At 23.9% G+C, this 14,662-nt stretch overlaps 1 protein-coding gene across 1 annotated transcript in view; it reads right to left on the bottom strand.

Moving 5' to 3' along the window:
• LOC105737456 (metabotropic glutamate receptor) overlaps nucleotides 1-14,662 on the bottom strand; it is a 62,867-nt gene that overhangs the window by 3,413 nt on the left and 44,792 nt on the right. The window contains exons 9-11 of the mRNA XM_086907824.1: nucleotides 8,411-8,737; nucleotides 6,434-6,716; nucleotides 2,065-2,264 (exon numbers count right to left, since the gene is read on the bottom strand). Of these exons, the coding sequence (XP_086763950.1) occupies nucleotides 2,065-2,264; nucleotides 6,434-6,716; nucleotides 8,411-8,737 (810 nt within the window). The remainder of the gene's footprint in view (nucleotides 1-2,064; nucleotides 2,265-6,433; nucleotides 6,717-8,410; nucleotides 8,738-14,662) is intronic.

Here is a 14,662-nt window from a genome sequence, read left to right on the forward strand (position 1 = left end):
GAAAAATTTAATCGAAAAAATACTGAAATATTTTTTCACTTTTCCGAAATGGATCGAACTAAGTTCAAAATGAATCGAATGATAAATCTTCCTCTTCAACAGTTTTGTTATTATTATTATTATTATAATAAAATTTACCATATGATTTTTTTTTTTTTTGATTTCAATTATTATACTTTCAATATGAAAGTTTCGAACGACAACAAAATTTAAGAATAATTTTAACAAATTCTAATAAATGAAAATTGAAAAATCATGAAAATCATTGATTTGAAAAAAAGAAAATAGAATTAATTTTGATTATTTCTACATACAATAGGATAATCCTTGATTATACGTATTCATTCTTGATAATTGAACTTTGAATATATAACCGAAAATTTAATAAATTCTAATGAAATATAGCCAATGATATGTGAAGAATCATGAAAATCATTGATTACAAAAATAGAATTTTTTTTAATTTCGATTATCTTTACATACATATAATACAATTCCTTGATTGTACGATGTTTTTAAAAAAATAAAGATTTAAGCGGAAAGAAGAAAATAAAATCTTATTCTTCCTTATTTTTTGTTTATTTTCACATGTAAAATAATTTTCTGTCGATAGTTTATTCGTATTGGAAATTTATACTTGACAAATTTTCGAGCTTGATTTATTTGAAAACGAAGCTTTAAACACAAAATTTTGATTCTTTCTTTTCTACTCATTGTTTCATATAGAATCATCCAATCAGATGATTAAAGGTCATCCTGTCACCCTATCAACGTATATTTTGAATATATAAATATGATGTTTTCCATGTTATAATAAATCTTATTTTTCACATCAAGATAAAAAATTTAGCTACTTGAAAAAATGTTATTCTTTCTGTGATCTCAATTTTTGCAATATGAAGACACATATATGTTTACTATAAAAATGTTTTAAAAGAATGTTATATACACAAAATATTTAATTTTGTTAATGTTTTTCCTTATTTATATAATCTCACATTATCTTAAATGAATTTGTTCATCAAGGTTTTCGTATATAAATTCTTTTTGGAATGGAAATTCCGATATTTCGTAGGCAATTGCAATTCATTTCATTAAAAATCGAACATTGTCAACATATATTGCCGTTACATTGATAGTGTATCCTTCAATTTATGATAAATTAATTGCAGATTTGGACAAAATTACTTCAAATAATAATAAAATAATTATTTCAAATAATATTAATTACTAATTGATAAATAATTCTTTATTATGATTTTATGTGTATTATGTGATTAAATAAAAAATTAGAAGAATTGATTATTTGAGAAAATATTTTATATCTTAATTGAAAGTTTATTTCTTAAATAATATTTAATATAAATATTAAATTAAATGATTTTATCAATAATAATATATAATAGTAATTATAACAAGTGTTTTAGTAACAAATATTAATAACAAATCTTAATAAAGAGTTATTTATTGAAAAATTGGTTACATAAATAAACATTTTTGTCTTGAATATTTTGAAGTTCGTTTATTAGAATATCTATTGCAACAATATTTTTTTGTAATATAAATAATTCAAAGTCGTTAAAGATAAAATTATTTTCATTCAAGTTAAAATTAACGATCTCTATCGTTTTTTTGTTGTAAAACAAAATGAAAAAGTGAAATTGCCTTTTTTCCTTTTAAAATTTTACAATTTCAAACTACTTTACCGTCAGATGTTATAAGACATCAAAGAAATTACTGTTACTTAATAACTTTGAAAGCAATGATTATCAAATAAAATATTACCAAGTGCTTCGAGTTTTTTTTTTTTATTATTAAGAAATTTTGTGATAAAAAGTTCTTCAACAAATTTTAATTTTTTTTTTTATTTAGAATAATTTTAATTTAAAAGAAAACTAAACAATATGTCAATTTCACTTTTTAAAAGGAACTCTAGTTTAAATTATTTTTCTAGGATTTTTTTAAAATCATTTTATTTTATTTTTTTGAATTCTGGATTTTTTCGTTGCTTTATCATATATTGTAAATAAAATCCATTGAATGTTAAAGTATTATTGTACTTACTGGTCAAAAAGAATGGATAGAGTAAACCAATCACGTAAGAACTGTTCTCAGAACCCCGACAAACTCTGATATTCGCAGATCTTCTCGGATACGAGTGTTCGATAGCTGGTGGTTCCTTCAGTAACCAACTCGCATCGAACACGATTTCGATCAGAATTAGGATCGATGCGATCGTTAATTGAGATCGTGGACTGGTAAAGCTGTGAATATATTATTATATGTTGTACAGGGTGTTTAAAAAATGTGGAAACATCCGTTAACATTAGTTAACCTGAGGTAATTTCAAGTAATATTTTTCTTTGTAAAAATTACAATCGTTACAGTTTTCTTAACAAAAAACATTGGCCAATCATAGAGCGTGTAGCTTAGTCGAACCGGTAGTGTTGGCTACGAACCACTAACGAGCTCGAACAAGTCCAAGCAACATATGTTGAATATGTTGAATGTAATAATTCAATATTTTCTTATCGATAAAAAAATTATATCGAATTATATCATGAACAATAAATATACTATAATATTCAATATACTTTCTTATATATGTTGCTTGAAGTTGTTCATGCTCGATAAACGTTTATACCCAACACTACTGTTTCGATTAGGTCTGTGATTGGCCAATGTTTTTTGTTAACAACTCGTTAACAAAATATTTTTGCAAAATATTGCTTGAAATTATCTCAAGAATCTCCAATTAAGAGATGTTCTCATATTTTTAAGATAGCTTATATACATTATTATTAATAAAGAATATTATTCAATTGATGACAGAATAATGAGAGAATAATTTTATATTATTTCTTTTATTTTTATATATAATATTTTTAATAACATTATTACAAATAATTGGTAACAAAATATCTAACGTGAAATTTATCAACTGTAAATTGAGACACTGAAAAAAAAAAAGATTTTCAGAATTATTGACATAAAAAGAAGAACTGTCATTCATTCAAAGATCCAAAATATAGCTGATTATTAAATATGATATAAGATTTTGTATGCAAAATATTATAAAATGTTTAATGTAAGAATATTGTTAAACAATAGAATCAAATTAAAATAATATTAAAAAATGTTTCAAATAAAACTGAATAATTTCGAAGGAAGAATATTTTGATGTTATTAATTTATTTTAAATAAATAACTTTTGTTTTTTTATATATTATATAAAATATATGGAATCATATATTTTTCATGGATTAATTTAAAAAATATTTTAACTTGAATTTCATTAATTAAAATTTGATGTATAAAGAAGAAAAATAATAAATGAAATATCGTTTGTTTTTCATTTTTTATATAATAAGTTTTACAAATTTCAAAATAAAATATTTTTTAAGCCAATGATTTTTTGATATAAATATTTTTTTTGAAAGAAATAATAAGTCGATTAACACATTAAAAAATATATAATTTTAGATAAAAAATAAAATTAATTTCAATAGATCCTTTATGTGCTTACTTACAAAAAGATCAATAATATCAAAATATATCTACAAATTATCTTTTATTGGAAACAATATTAAAAACAAATGGGATATTTCATATAATAAAATTAAATAGATAATAGATAATAAATTGTTCTATATATTATAAGGTAACTCAAATACTTCAAAAGCCACTAATAATATTAAAAATATTTTGAATAAATATTTGAATAAAAATAAAATGGTTTAAAAAGATACATTATTTGATATAAAAGATTTTTTTCTAAATCAAAACAGAGCATATGGAGATCAATATTGTTTCTTTAAATAAAATCATCTTAAATACAAATGCATTAATACAACCAGCCCTTCTTCATGAAAAATTATTATTCACTTATGTCAAAAAATTATTATTATTAATTTAGAAGATATTTCAAATTTTTTAAATATTTTAAATTTTGTAGAAATATTATTGTATGTAAGACAAAAATAAAAACAAATGAATATCATTTATTTTTTTATTGTCTTCTGTACGATAAATTCTATAAAATTTAAATTCAAAATATTTTTCTAACTTGTTACTTTTTTGGCATAAAAACTGGAAATAATTAAATATAAATGTGTCGATATATAAAAACTATGATTTCATTTTCATTTTATATTCTATATGGTTTCACGTAAAAAAAAAAGTCTCTTATATCAAATGATGTGTCTCTTCAAATCATTTATTCTCTAACTAAAAAATTTTATAATATAATTAACAGATTACATTTCAAACGTATCTGATATAATTTAAATGACATTTTATTGTTATATTTATAATTTTTATAATCTTCAATATCATATTAATTTTGTATACTTCGAAAATATATAGAAAATTGATTATACCAGAGTATAAGTTAAAAAATGTTATTGAAAGCTAGTTTGACCTTAAAAGATAAACAAAAAAAGAAGAAAAATAAAGAATAGAAAAAATATCATCTGTTTAAAATCAATCATTTTATTATATTTAACAATAATTTATTATATTTTAACAAGTAACAATTAATAATTGAAAAAAATTCATAATAAATGATAATGATATAATGATATTACAATCGATACTGAATAATAGATATTAGAATATCATCGAGTATGTTTTAAAATTAATTATTCAATTGAAAGAAACAATATGTATTGTCTTTGAAACATTAATTGCATTTTTTTTCAAGAATCAAATTGTGAAGGTCGAAACTAACATTTTTGCCATTTGATTTAATATAAATACAATTGTTTATAATGGTATCGAAATTTAAATGCTTACAATATAAAAATTTGGTAATCTGGAATTATTATAATAGAATGTCTTATTTGAATTTTCAAAAATCGATGACAACAAGACAAAAAAAAGATTAAAAAAAGAATCTCATTTTGTGTATTTTTTCTTTCATAAATTTTATAATATTGAATGTTAAAATATATTTCAAATTAATAATAGATTTTTTGCATAAGTGATTTATTAATAATTTTTAATAGAAAATGATTAGCTATATTGAAAAATTATAATTATAATTTTTTTATAAAAAAAAAAAAGATTAATTTAAATATATTCTTCATGTTTCAATCTAAAAAAAATTTCTTAATCAAATAAATGTGTCAAACTATTCAATTTTTATAAAAATTTTTGTAAAATATTTTTCAATATCATCGATAATATTTATTTAAATAAGATACCTTGTATAAATAAATATAAAAAAAATCATACATGTTTAAAAGTGGTTCTTATGATTCATTAAAAATTTTACGCGATCTAATAATATAATCTATAGAAACACTGTCTTGTTATCTTACAATATAAAAGAAACAATATTTGTTTGTTTATTTAATTATTATTACTTTAATTACTTTTTTTATTTTCTTTAACCGATAAAATTATTGGAAAAAAAATATATTGGATAATTATATTATTTAATTATTATTACTCATTTATATTTATTATCATTATTATAATTTTTTCCTAATTATGTAATTATGTATTTTATATCAAAACTTTGCAAATTTATACGAAAAATTTTATTTTGATGTGAAATGAATAAAAAAATAGAGCGAGATAATGTTATTTGAGTTTTTAAATAATTTAAATCATTAATATATTTTATTTTTATCTAATAATAGAAATAATTAATTTTGATTTTTTCTTTTTTTTATTTTCTTAATTTCTTTCCTCTTCTTTTCAATAATTTCTCAAGTTATTAAGATTAACTTTTAATATTTTTAATTTTTGGTAATTTATATGTTTATGATATACATATATTTTCGAATTATATAGCATATTAATATATTCGTGATTTTAAAGGCTAAAACAAATTCAAAAATTGTTATACAAAAATATTGATTGAAGTTTATTTATCAAGTTATAAGTTTACATCAGATGAAAGATAGTGAGAATAAATCATTCTATCTTCATTATATTGCAATCTGAATTCTATCTATTTCACTTCATTTGACGCGATTTAAACTGATTATAATAAATAATAAATAAATCTCAATCGAATGAAATTTTATTTTTTTAGACACAAGATTTTGTAAATATTTTTTCATTTAATTTTTTAAATTGATGGGATTTGAAAATATATATATATATATATGATTCCAAAAACTGCAATTTTAATTTTATAATTTATATTTTATAATTTAAAAATTATGAATGTTTAAATATAATCCAATATTCTAGATCTAGATCTTTTCTTATTTTTAATAAATAAAAAATTAGTCATTTCACTCATGAACGAGAAAAAAAACATATATCCGAAATATTTGAAAAATTCATGATGAAACTGTACCAATGGAATATTGATTCTATTCTATTTAAAAAATGATCGATTTTTTTTTTATCAAGAATTGTATTGTCATCAATCGAACAATATTGATAAATTTCGAAATCGAAATCGAAATCTCTTTACCGTCGTTTGTGTGGACTTCGTCCAGGATCGTTGAATATCCTATGAATTCTGTTGATCTTAGTCGTGAGTGCAGCGTAGCAAACCGTGTAGCAAAATCCAATTCCAAAACGAACTATGGCGCAACTCTCGACACTAGGCTTAGCCACGACGGCGAACGTCATCGAGAAGCATCCAAACGCGCCGAGCAACAGCAAGAAGGATAATTCTCTGCCAGACGCTTTGATCATCGGAGTCTCGCGGTAGATCCAAAACACCGAACAAACAAACATGGTCAGACCTATACCTGTAACGCAATTTTGAGATCCTCTCAATCGTTGGCTGAATCGTTCAGTAATAACATAATCTTGATATCAACATAACCTTAATTCGGCAGAATTATGTATTTGTTGTCATTCGAGGAAATTGTAGTAAAAGCCAAAATGTAGTGTAATTAATAAACTAAAAATTAGCAACGTTATGAATAATAAAATTATGATTAATGTTGGGATTTTTCATATTTGGATTTTCCATGTTTTTTGTTTACGATTGGATTAGATTAGATTAGAATACAAAATCGTTCATATTACTTAAATTTGTGTTTCAAAACATTTTATCTATAACAGAAGATTGAAAGAAATCAATTATTTAAAAAATAAAGAAAGTTTTCTTCACAATATTTATTTTATACGTTTCATACAAGTTACCAGAAAAAACTTTATGCATGTATTGTTTGTCTATGAGAAAATAACCAGAGGGATAATGAAAATATGTTTTCTGATCATATTATAATCCGTTCATCGAATCATCAATTGTAAAAATAATATTCATGTATTGTATTATGCATTAGTATAAATGTATTTATATAATAAGACTCTCATAGACTATCTATCGTCACAGCATCGTTTTATTCCACATTTAATATGTTCATTTATTTTCATCAAGCAGTATATATATATAATTGTTTCGGTCAATTATGAAAATACGTGTGGCACAAATTTTTATTTAACATAGTAATTGAATAACGCGATACGTTATCGCTTTTACTATTAAAAATGACTCGATTCTGTGAATTTCTGCATGAGAAAAATGTATAATGTCACCATTATTACTGTTCTGTTATTAGGCACGTCATATAACCAAACTTTCGCATCATGTCACATGACTTTATGTTATCCCCACTACCATTAATACATTAGACAGAGGTACGTCACGTGATCAGACTTTCGCCAAAACCAAGCGTCGCATCTTATCTAATGTATCAACAACGGAGATAATATGACTATCCAATCTTCTTTTCATAAACGAACAGTTGTTTATAAATAATTAAAGATTATGTATGGCCAACTTTTCTCCTCAGAAAAATTACACGAATCTGACTTTCGATTTCTTATATTTTTTCCTCGAGAAGTTGCACGATTCTTATACCACGAACAAACTATTACGTATGATCAATAAAACATAGTGAAATGTAATTATGAGCGATTAAAGAAATATTATGTAATCTGTTAATAATAATAATAAGATTCGTGTGATTGGAATCCATTCTAGCAAATGGTAACTTTTCTCCCTACTCTTTGGATGAAAGAAGAATAGAAAGATTAGGAACTTGTATAATTATAAATGTACATTCACAATCACGTAAAATTTACGTATTACGCAATTAACGTAAGTGATTCTTCTTCCTATTTTTAGACTCCTCCTATCATAATCTTATGAAGAATAGGAAAGGTTAGAAATAGATATTATTGTATGTTTACATTTGCATTCACACAAAGCAAAACACGATAGGAGAATATGAATAATCCATGATGGGAAAATTAGCATTTTATAGAAATAAAGCAACGACTAAAAACAGAGAAAGAAATTGTCCTGTTTTAAAGATATGATATTATTCTTCTATATTTCGAACAAACGGAAAATTGTTGATTCGTGAGTTAGTCAGACCTGGTTTTATTAAATAAAGAGAAAAGACAGGTTAAATTCCCTGCCTGAGATTACCGGAAACGGCTATTGTCATCGCAACAATCGCCCAGGGATTCGAATATTCGACGAATTCTTCGGGAATAGGATCACATCCTGTTCCATTCTTGGTCGGTATCGTACCAAGTTTGCACTCCTCGCACCTCTGCTCGTCCGCTTTATACCGATAGAGGCCGCAACTCTGGCATCTCCAACAGCAAGGATCCTCCTTCCTTCGAACCATGATACGGTTAAAACCGCATGGACGGGAGCACAAAGAAGTGGGGAACTCAGTCGCTTGTTCGCCACGAAATCGCAATTTGTCTCGATCCAGTTGTAATATCGGTTGTCGGTCTCGTTCATTCACTATGTAATAAAAAAATACGTACTATCCCTGGCAATATTTTATTTCAAAAAAATATATCTCAAAACGTGAAATTCATTAGGTATATTGTAATTTTTGAAATGTAAAATAATATGGTATAAAATATAAAACACATGAAAATGTTAAAATAGTATGATATAAAAGCAAATACAAAGCAATATAATATATTGTGAAGTGAAAAAGTAAAATGATAATTGGTATATAGATAAAAAAGTATGAGAATTGATTGAAAAATAATATATCTCGAAAATGAGAAGAGATATTCAAGAAAATGGAAATAAGAATGAAAGTATAATTCGTTAACTTCAAAATTTTTGCTTATTTTTTAATATAGTGCCTATTTAAAAATACAAATTGTTTTGATAAAATCTTTTATTCTATTACTAAAGTACAATGATTATAATACAATACTTCGAAAACATGCAAAATGCAATAATTTTTTCAAGTAATGATGCTTAATAAATTTAAACAAAAATAATATTGAAATAAATACTCTTAATATGTTTAATGAAGTCAAAAATCGAAGAAAGTTCTCAATATATACTGATTTTCAATATTGATTTTCACACAAAAAACAATTATTTTTCGTACAAAAAGAAACAACCAAAATGAATGGATGAGAACTCAATAGCCTATAAAATGATCTTTCGATTCAGCTGGATGTTCGTAATAGGTAATATATCTTCTTACAACAATTAATAGATTATAATATTATATTATAATTGCAATGTGCTTGTTTATACGAAATCTGAGTCTCTTACAATATCATAATAAAATCGTATTTAATAGTCGAAATGTAATGCATGATTATAAAATTATCTTATTGATTTTTCTGATGATATAATTTGCTCACAGAGATGGGCAAAATTTTAATAGTTGAAGTTGAGAATTGCTTTTTGCAAAGCATCAAATAACAGATAACTGTATTGCCAAATGACTGGTTATATGATATATATTATCAATTATAATAGCTACGAATAAATATTATTCAAGCATTTTAATAAGTTATTTAAAGTAACTATTCGAATATTTTAATTAGTTACTTTCTCAACGACATCCAATTCTACATATTCATTGTCAATTAATTTTCTTTTTTTTTTCTTTTTCTCATGAATGTCTTCAGAAATCCCTTTCACAGTTCAATTGGAAGGATCATAGTGGGGCACAACAACAGTCAATAAGATCGTGGAAAATTTCTCGACTAAATTGGTCGCACAGAGTTCAGAAGTCGTTGAAAAATTTCGAATAAAGTTATTTTAAGTTATTATTTAAATAATTTTATTTAAAATGTTTGAATAATATTTATTCATGACTGTTATAGTTGATCCGCTTTTCTTCCATAATCTCGATCGTTTAACACTAGTTATTTGCAGTTATTCGATGTTTTGAATAATAAATTATTGAAGTAATTTTAATTAATTAATTATTTTAATTAAAAATTTTATTAAAATTTTGTCCCTCTCTGGATACAGTGATAATCAAGGACTAATCGGCATGTATTTATCATAAATTTTCCTCAAAGTAGAATATTGAATTAGCCATGGCTAGAATACGTTAACCTTGGACTTGGGATTATATTACCTAGCTTCAGCTAGAATATCTCGAGCATATACAATTACAAATATAAAAGTCTTCTTAAAAACAGTATTGTCCTGAGACAACGTTATCCTAGAACCTCTGTGGTTCTAGGCTTAATGGGATATCGATAATGACAGGAAAAGGTTTTCTATTATACGAGAAACGTTCTATTTTTTTTTATTACTCGTGAATTTACAAAAAAAAAATAATTTTTTAAATTATTAAATATCTAATATTTTACGATGTTTCATGTATAATTGCATTTATTATGTATTATTAATATTAAATATATGTCCAACTAAAATTTTGCATTGTTTAAAACGAGTGAATTTGATATTTTACATTTCAAAAATTATAATTATTTTTAGAAATTTTGCATATTGTTGTTTGATCAAAAAAAAAAAAAAAAAAACTTTTCGCCAGGAATAGTAGTTATAGAGTATTAGAATATTTGTTATTGTGTTTTTCATTTATAGAATTTTTACTCAAATAATTATATTAAATCATTTTTATTTTAATTTTCTTGTTCCTTTTTAAAATATAGCTCAACTTATGTAAATGAGTTATCCAACATCTGGTTTATATATATTGAATTATATATTAATTTACTTAACATCAATTATTTTCGATCAATCTTCATTTAATTATCATATAATTGATTAAAAATATCAATTATCTTTGATATAGAATTTTATGGAATTGTATAAATAAATTGACAATAATTTTCTATCCAATATTTTTAACTTTGTAAATAATAATGGATATGATGCAATATGATTTTTAATTTCTATTTTGGATTCTTAATAATAGATGATAAATTAATAATATTAATGCCACTGTATTCCTACTGAAAAAAAAAAAAAAATTCATGAATAAACTTAATACTTTTTATTAGATTCAAAATATAATTCGATATTTCTTTTTGTAATTAAAAAATTGATTCATTTCTTGAAAGTGAAATTTCAAAGTAATTTTAAATAACAAAAAAATTATATATATATATATGAACCAATTAATAAGTTTTAAATAAAAAATTATGCTTTAATTATCTATCATCGAATATTATGTTCTGGATACTGTACAATTCTCTATCCATTATGTTTTATATTATATTCTTTAATACAAATTAATTTTTCGTAAAAAGTATTCTGTTAGTAATAAAAACAAATTTTAAAATTTTAATTATCATTAATTATTGAATAAAAATTTTTTTAATTTATTTTTAAATTAATTAATTTTAATGCATACGAATATAATACATATATATATATATATATTTTACACAGTTTTATTTTTGCATATGAATCAAATAGATTATTTTTGATACTTAAAATTGAAGTTTTAATTTTATTCCATTAAATTTGTCATTTTCTTGTACTTTTAAATGAAAACATGTTATAAATTCAATATTTTCGAAAAATAATTTAAAAGCACAATTTTCGTTTGGATAAAAAGCTCGAGATTTTTCAAAAAATGAAAACAAGTACCATTTACTTCGAAAATAAATTTTTTGATAATACTCAATGAGAATGCATCCTGAAAATCCTGAGAAAAGTTCAGAGAAGAACATTTCGAGTGTCAATGGTATAAATTCACTCGAAACAATTATATAAATTCACTTCAAGAAGTTATATATAAAATATGATAATAATCATATAAATATTATACGATATAATACGAATCAATGAAAAATCATTCACAAATTCATTCTAATTCGGACAATTCTATAATTGACAAAGTTATTAGACTTATATTATCTCTATTAAACGTTGTTTAATTTTCATACGAGGGAAATATATAAAGTCACGTTATGCTCATTATTATTGCTAAATTAGATACGATACGACGCTTGTCGATCACATTATCCCCGTTACTGTTGCTAGATTAGGTAGAGGCAAGTGACACGATTTTGTTTGGGAATAGTGGGGATAATGTGACGTCAAAATACCCCCACTATTATTGCTAGATTAGACACGTCACGTGATGCTTAGCTTGGTATAGTGGGGATAATGTAACATCACATTATCCCCACAACCATTGCTAGATTAGGCACGTGGGATGATGTTTCGTCGCAGTGGGGATAATGTGATGTCACATATTCTCTCTCTGTGGAAATTTGCTGGAAAAAATTAAGCTACGTAATAGAATCTGATCGTTCTATTAGCTGCCAGAATTTATAATTAAATTGCAACAATAGAATCGTGTATAGTAAAATTTCTTTCAAATTTCTAACAAGGAATCTAACCTTTTATGACGAATCGCAGTTGCTGTCGCATGATCAGTAATTGGTCATATTTCTTCTCCTTTATTAACATATTTCTTCGAAACTCGTAATTTATGATTCTAATGCTTGCAAATCCTTAACTGATCATCCAAGGATGACCTGAGAAGATAGGAACGACCATATTCCCTTTCCTCTATTTTTAGAGCCAATCTTCAACTTCTTTCGCCACCCCTCCAACTCGAATTCTACCAATCCGCGAGCAACAACATGCCCATCCTTTAATCTTTACGATTTTTCGTGGAAATCTTGTCATCGAAGAGAAGTCAGTCGTTGTTTAGCAATTTTTAACGAACGAACGAAAATTCAAATAACTCTACAGACTCTCGTAACTCAATTCCTTAATTCGAAATGCGATTTAATAATCAAAATTTTATATGACATACTTTAATATATTACTATATGAATATATAGTAGTATTGTAAAGAATTCTTGGATAAATAGCATTGAAATTATTAGTAACGTTTGTACATATTTTAATATAGAAAGTTTTATATTATTAAAAATTTTAGACCCAATCTCACGCATTTTCGAATCGGTCACCAAAACATTTTGCTAAATATTTCTTCAAATCTTGGATTTTAGTTAAAATTCAATACAGGATTTAATCGTTAAGAAACGATGAACGTTCAATTAACGTCTTTTTTCAATTTTCTTATTCGAATATTCTTTATCTTTATGCATTAAAAGCACGAGAAATAAAATTTTTTAACTATATTAGTTAACTTACGTTGGTTAATTTGAGAATTATTATCATCAAATTGCCTTCAAATTTAGTGTTAATGAACCACCGTGATTTTTGATATAAATTTTGTAATTAATTTTTAAAATTACTTCTTTTCCAGTTTATTCTGAATATTGCATGATGGACACGCAATTGAAGGATCAAGGAGGATTTTAACATAGCTGGTGTGCATCATGATTCAATATCTTCAACAACATTAACAATTGATAACCAATTTCAAATCTCAAGTTTCCATAGAATATGCATGGGTGAGTTATTCAAACTTTTTCTTTGTCTGATTTTGAAAACGACTGAAACATTGGATGTATAAAAAATTGATATAAAGAGATATTATTATAATTATATTATATTATTATATTATATTATAATATAGTTTTTCTTCTATTCTTGAAAATGAAATTCTCTATATGTGTTTATCCACACAAAGAAACTATATTGTAATATATCAAATAATTTTCATAAAAACATTTTTTTTTAAAGTTACTCGTGTTTGAATTGTATTTAGATGAAACGCACGTTTTGTAAAACTCTCGATTTCAATTGGGATAGGATTTGATCGTATTCAATCATGTTGCAGAAGAATAACTTAAATAAAAAAATGACTGTTATTTATTGGCATTAGAAGTGCGAGAAACAAAATTAGAGCAATCTTTTTATGTATTCCAAAGCCTGGTTGTAGCGACCGTATTAATGTTAAAAATACTGAAGAAAAAATATTTGGAATATTAATATTATACTTATTCTTGGAAAATTGGTACAATTTAAAAAATTAACACGCAAGCTTTAAAAAATTAGAATCCTCTGACGAGAAATAGAATATTAAATAAATTTTTAAAACATACAAATTGAATAAAAGAATAGGGGATCTGATTTGGCCCATATTTAAATAAATAACTAATTAAATAAATTCAATTACTAGAATTAGTGAGTTGAATGTGTATCAAAAAAAAAAAAATACAATTTGAAATTAATGCGATTTAAGAGGTCGACGAATCATTGAAACGAACCATTTTTCCATGAATCCCAAATTGAATGGCATATAGAAAATGAAATAATTCACAGTTCAGAAATTTGATCAAAGAAAAAGAAAAAAAAAGATTGTAAAAATTCGAGTATTCGAATTTTAAGCTAAGCCACAAATTTAATCGAAACTATAAGAATTGATTTTCATCACTTTCTCGAACTTTCGAATGTTCCTCATTGGCATTAGAAACACGAGGAACAAAATTAATAGCAATTTAGCGTGCAGTATTTAATAAGAATATTATTTCGAAAATTAATACAATCGTCTTATTATATTTA

Source organism: Apis florea, unplaced genomic scaffold (genome assembly GCF_048593485.1).
Source record: "Apis florea isolate Af1SG1 unplaced genomic scaffold, ASM4859348v1 contig_2899_pilon, whole genome shotgun sequence".
Taxonomy (NCBI): domain Eukaryota; kingdom Metazoa; phylum Arthropoda; class Insecta; order Hymenoptera; family Apidae; genus Apis; species Apis florea.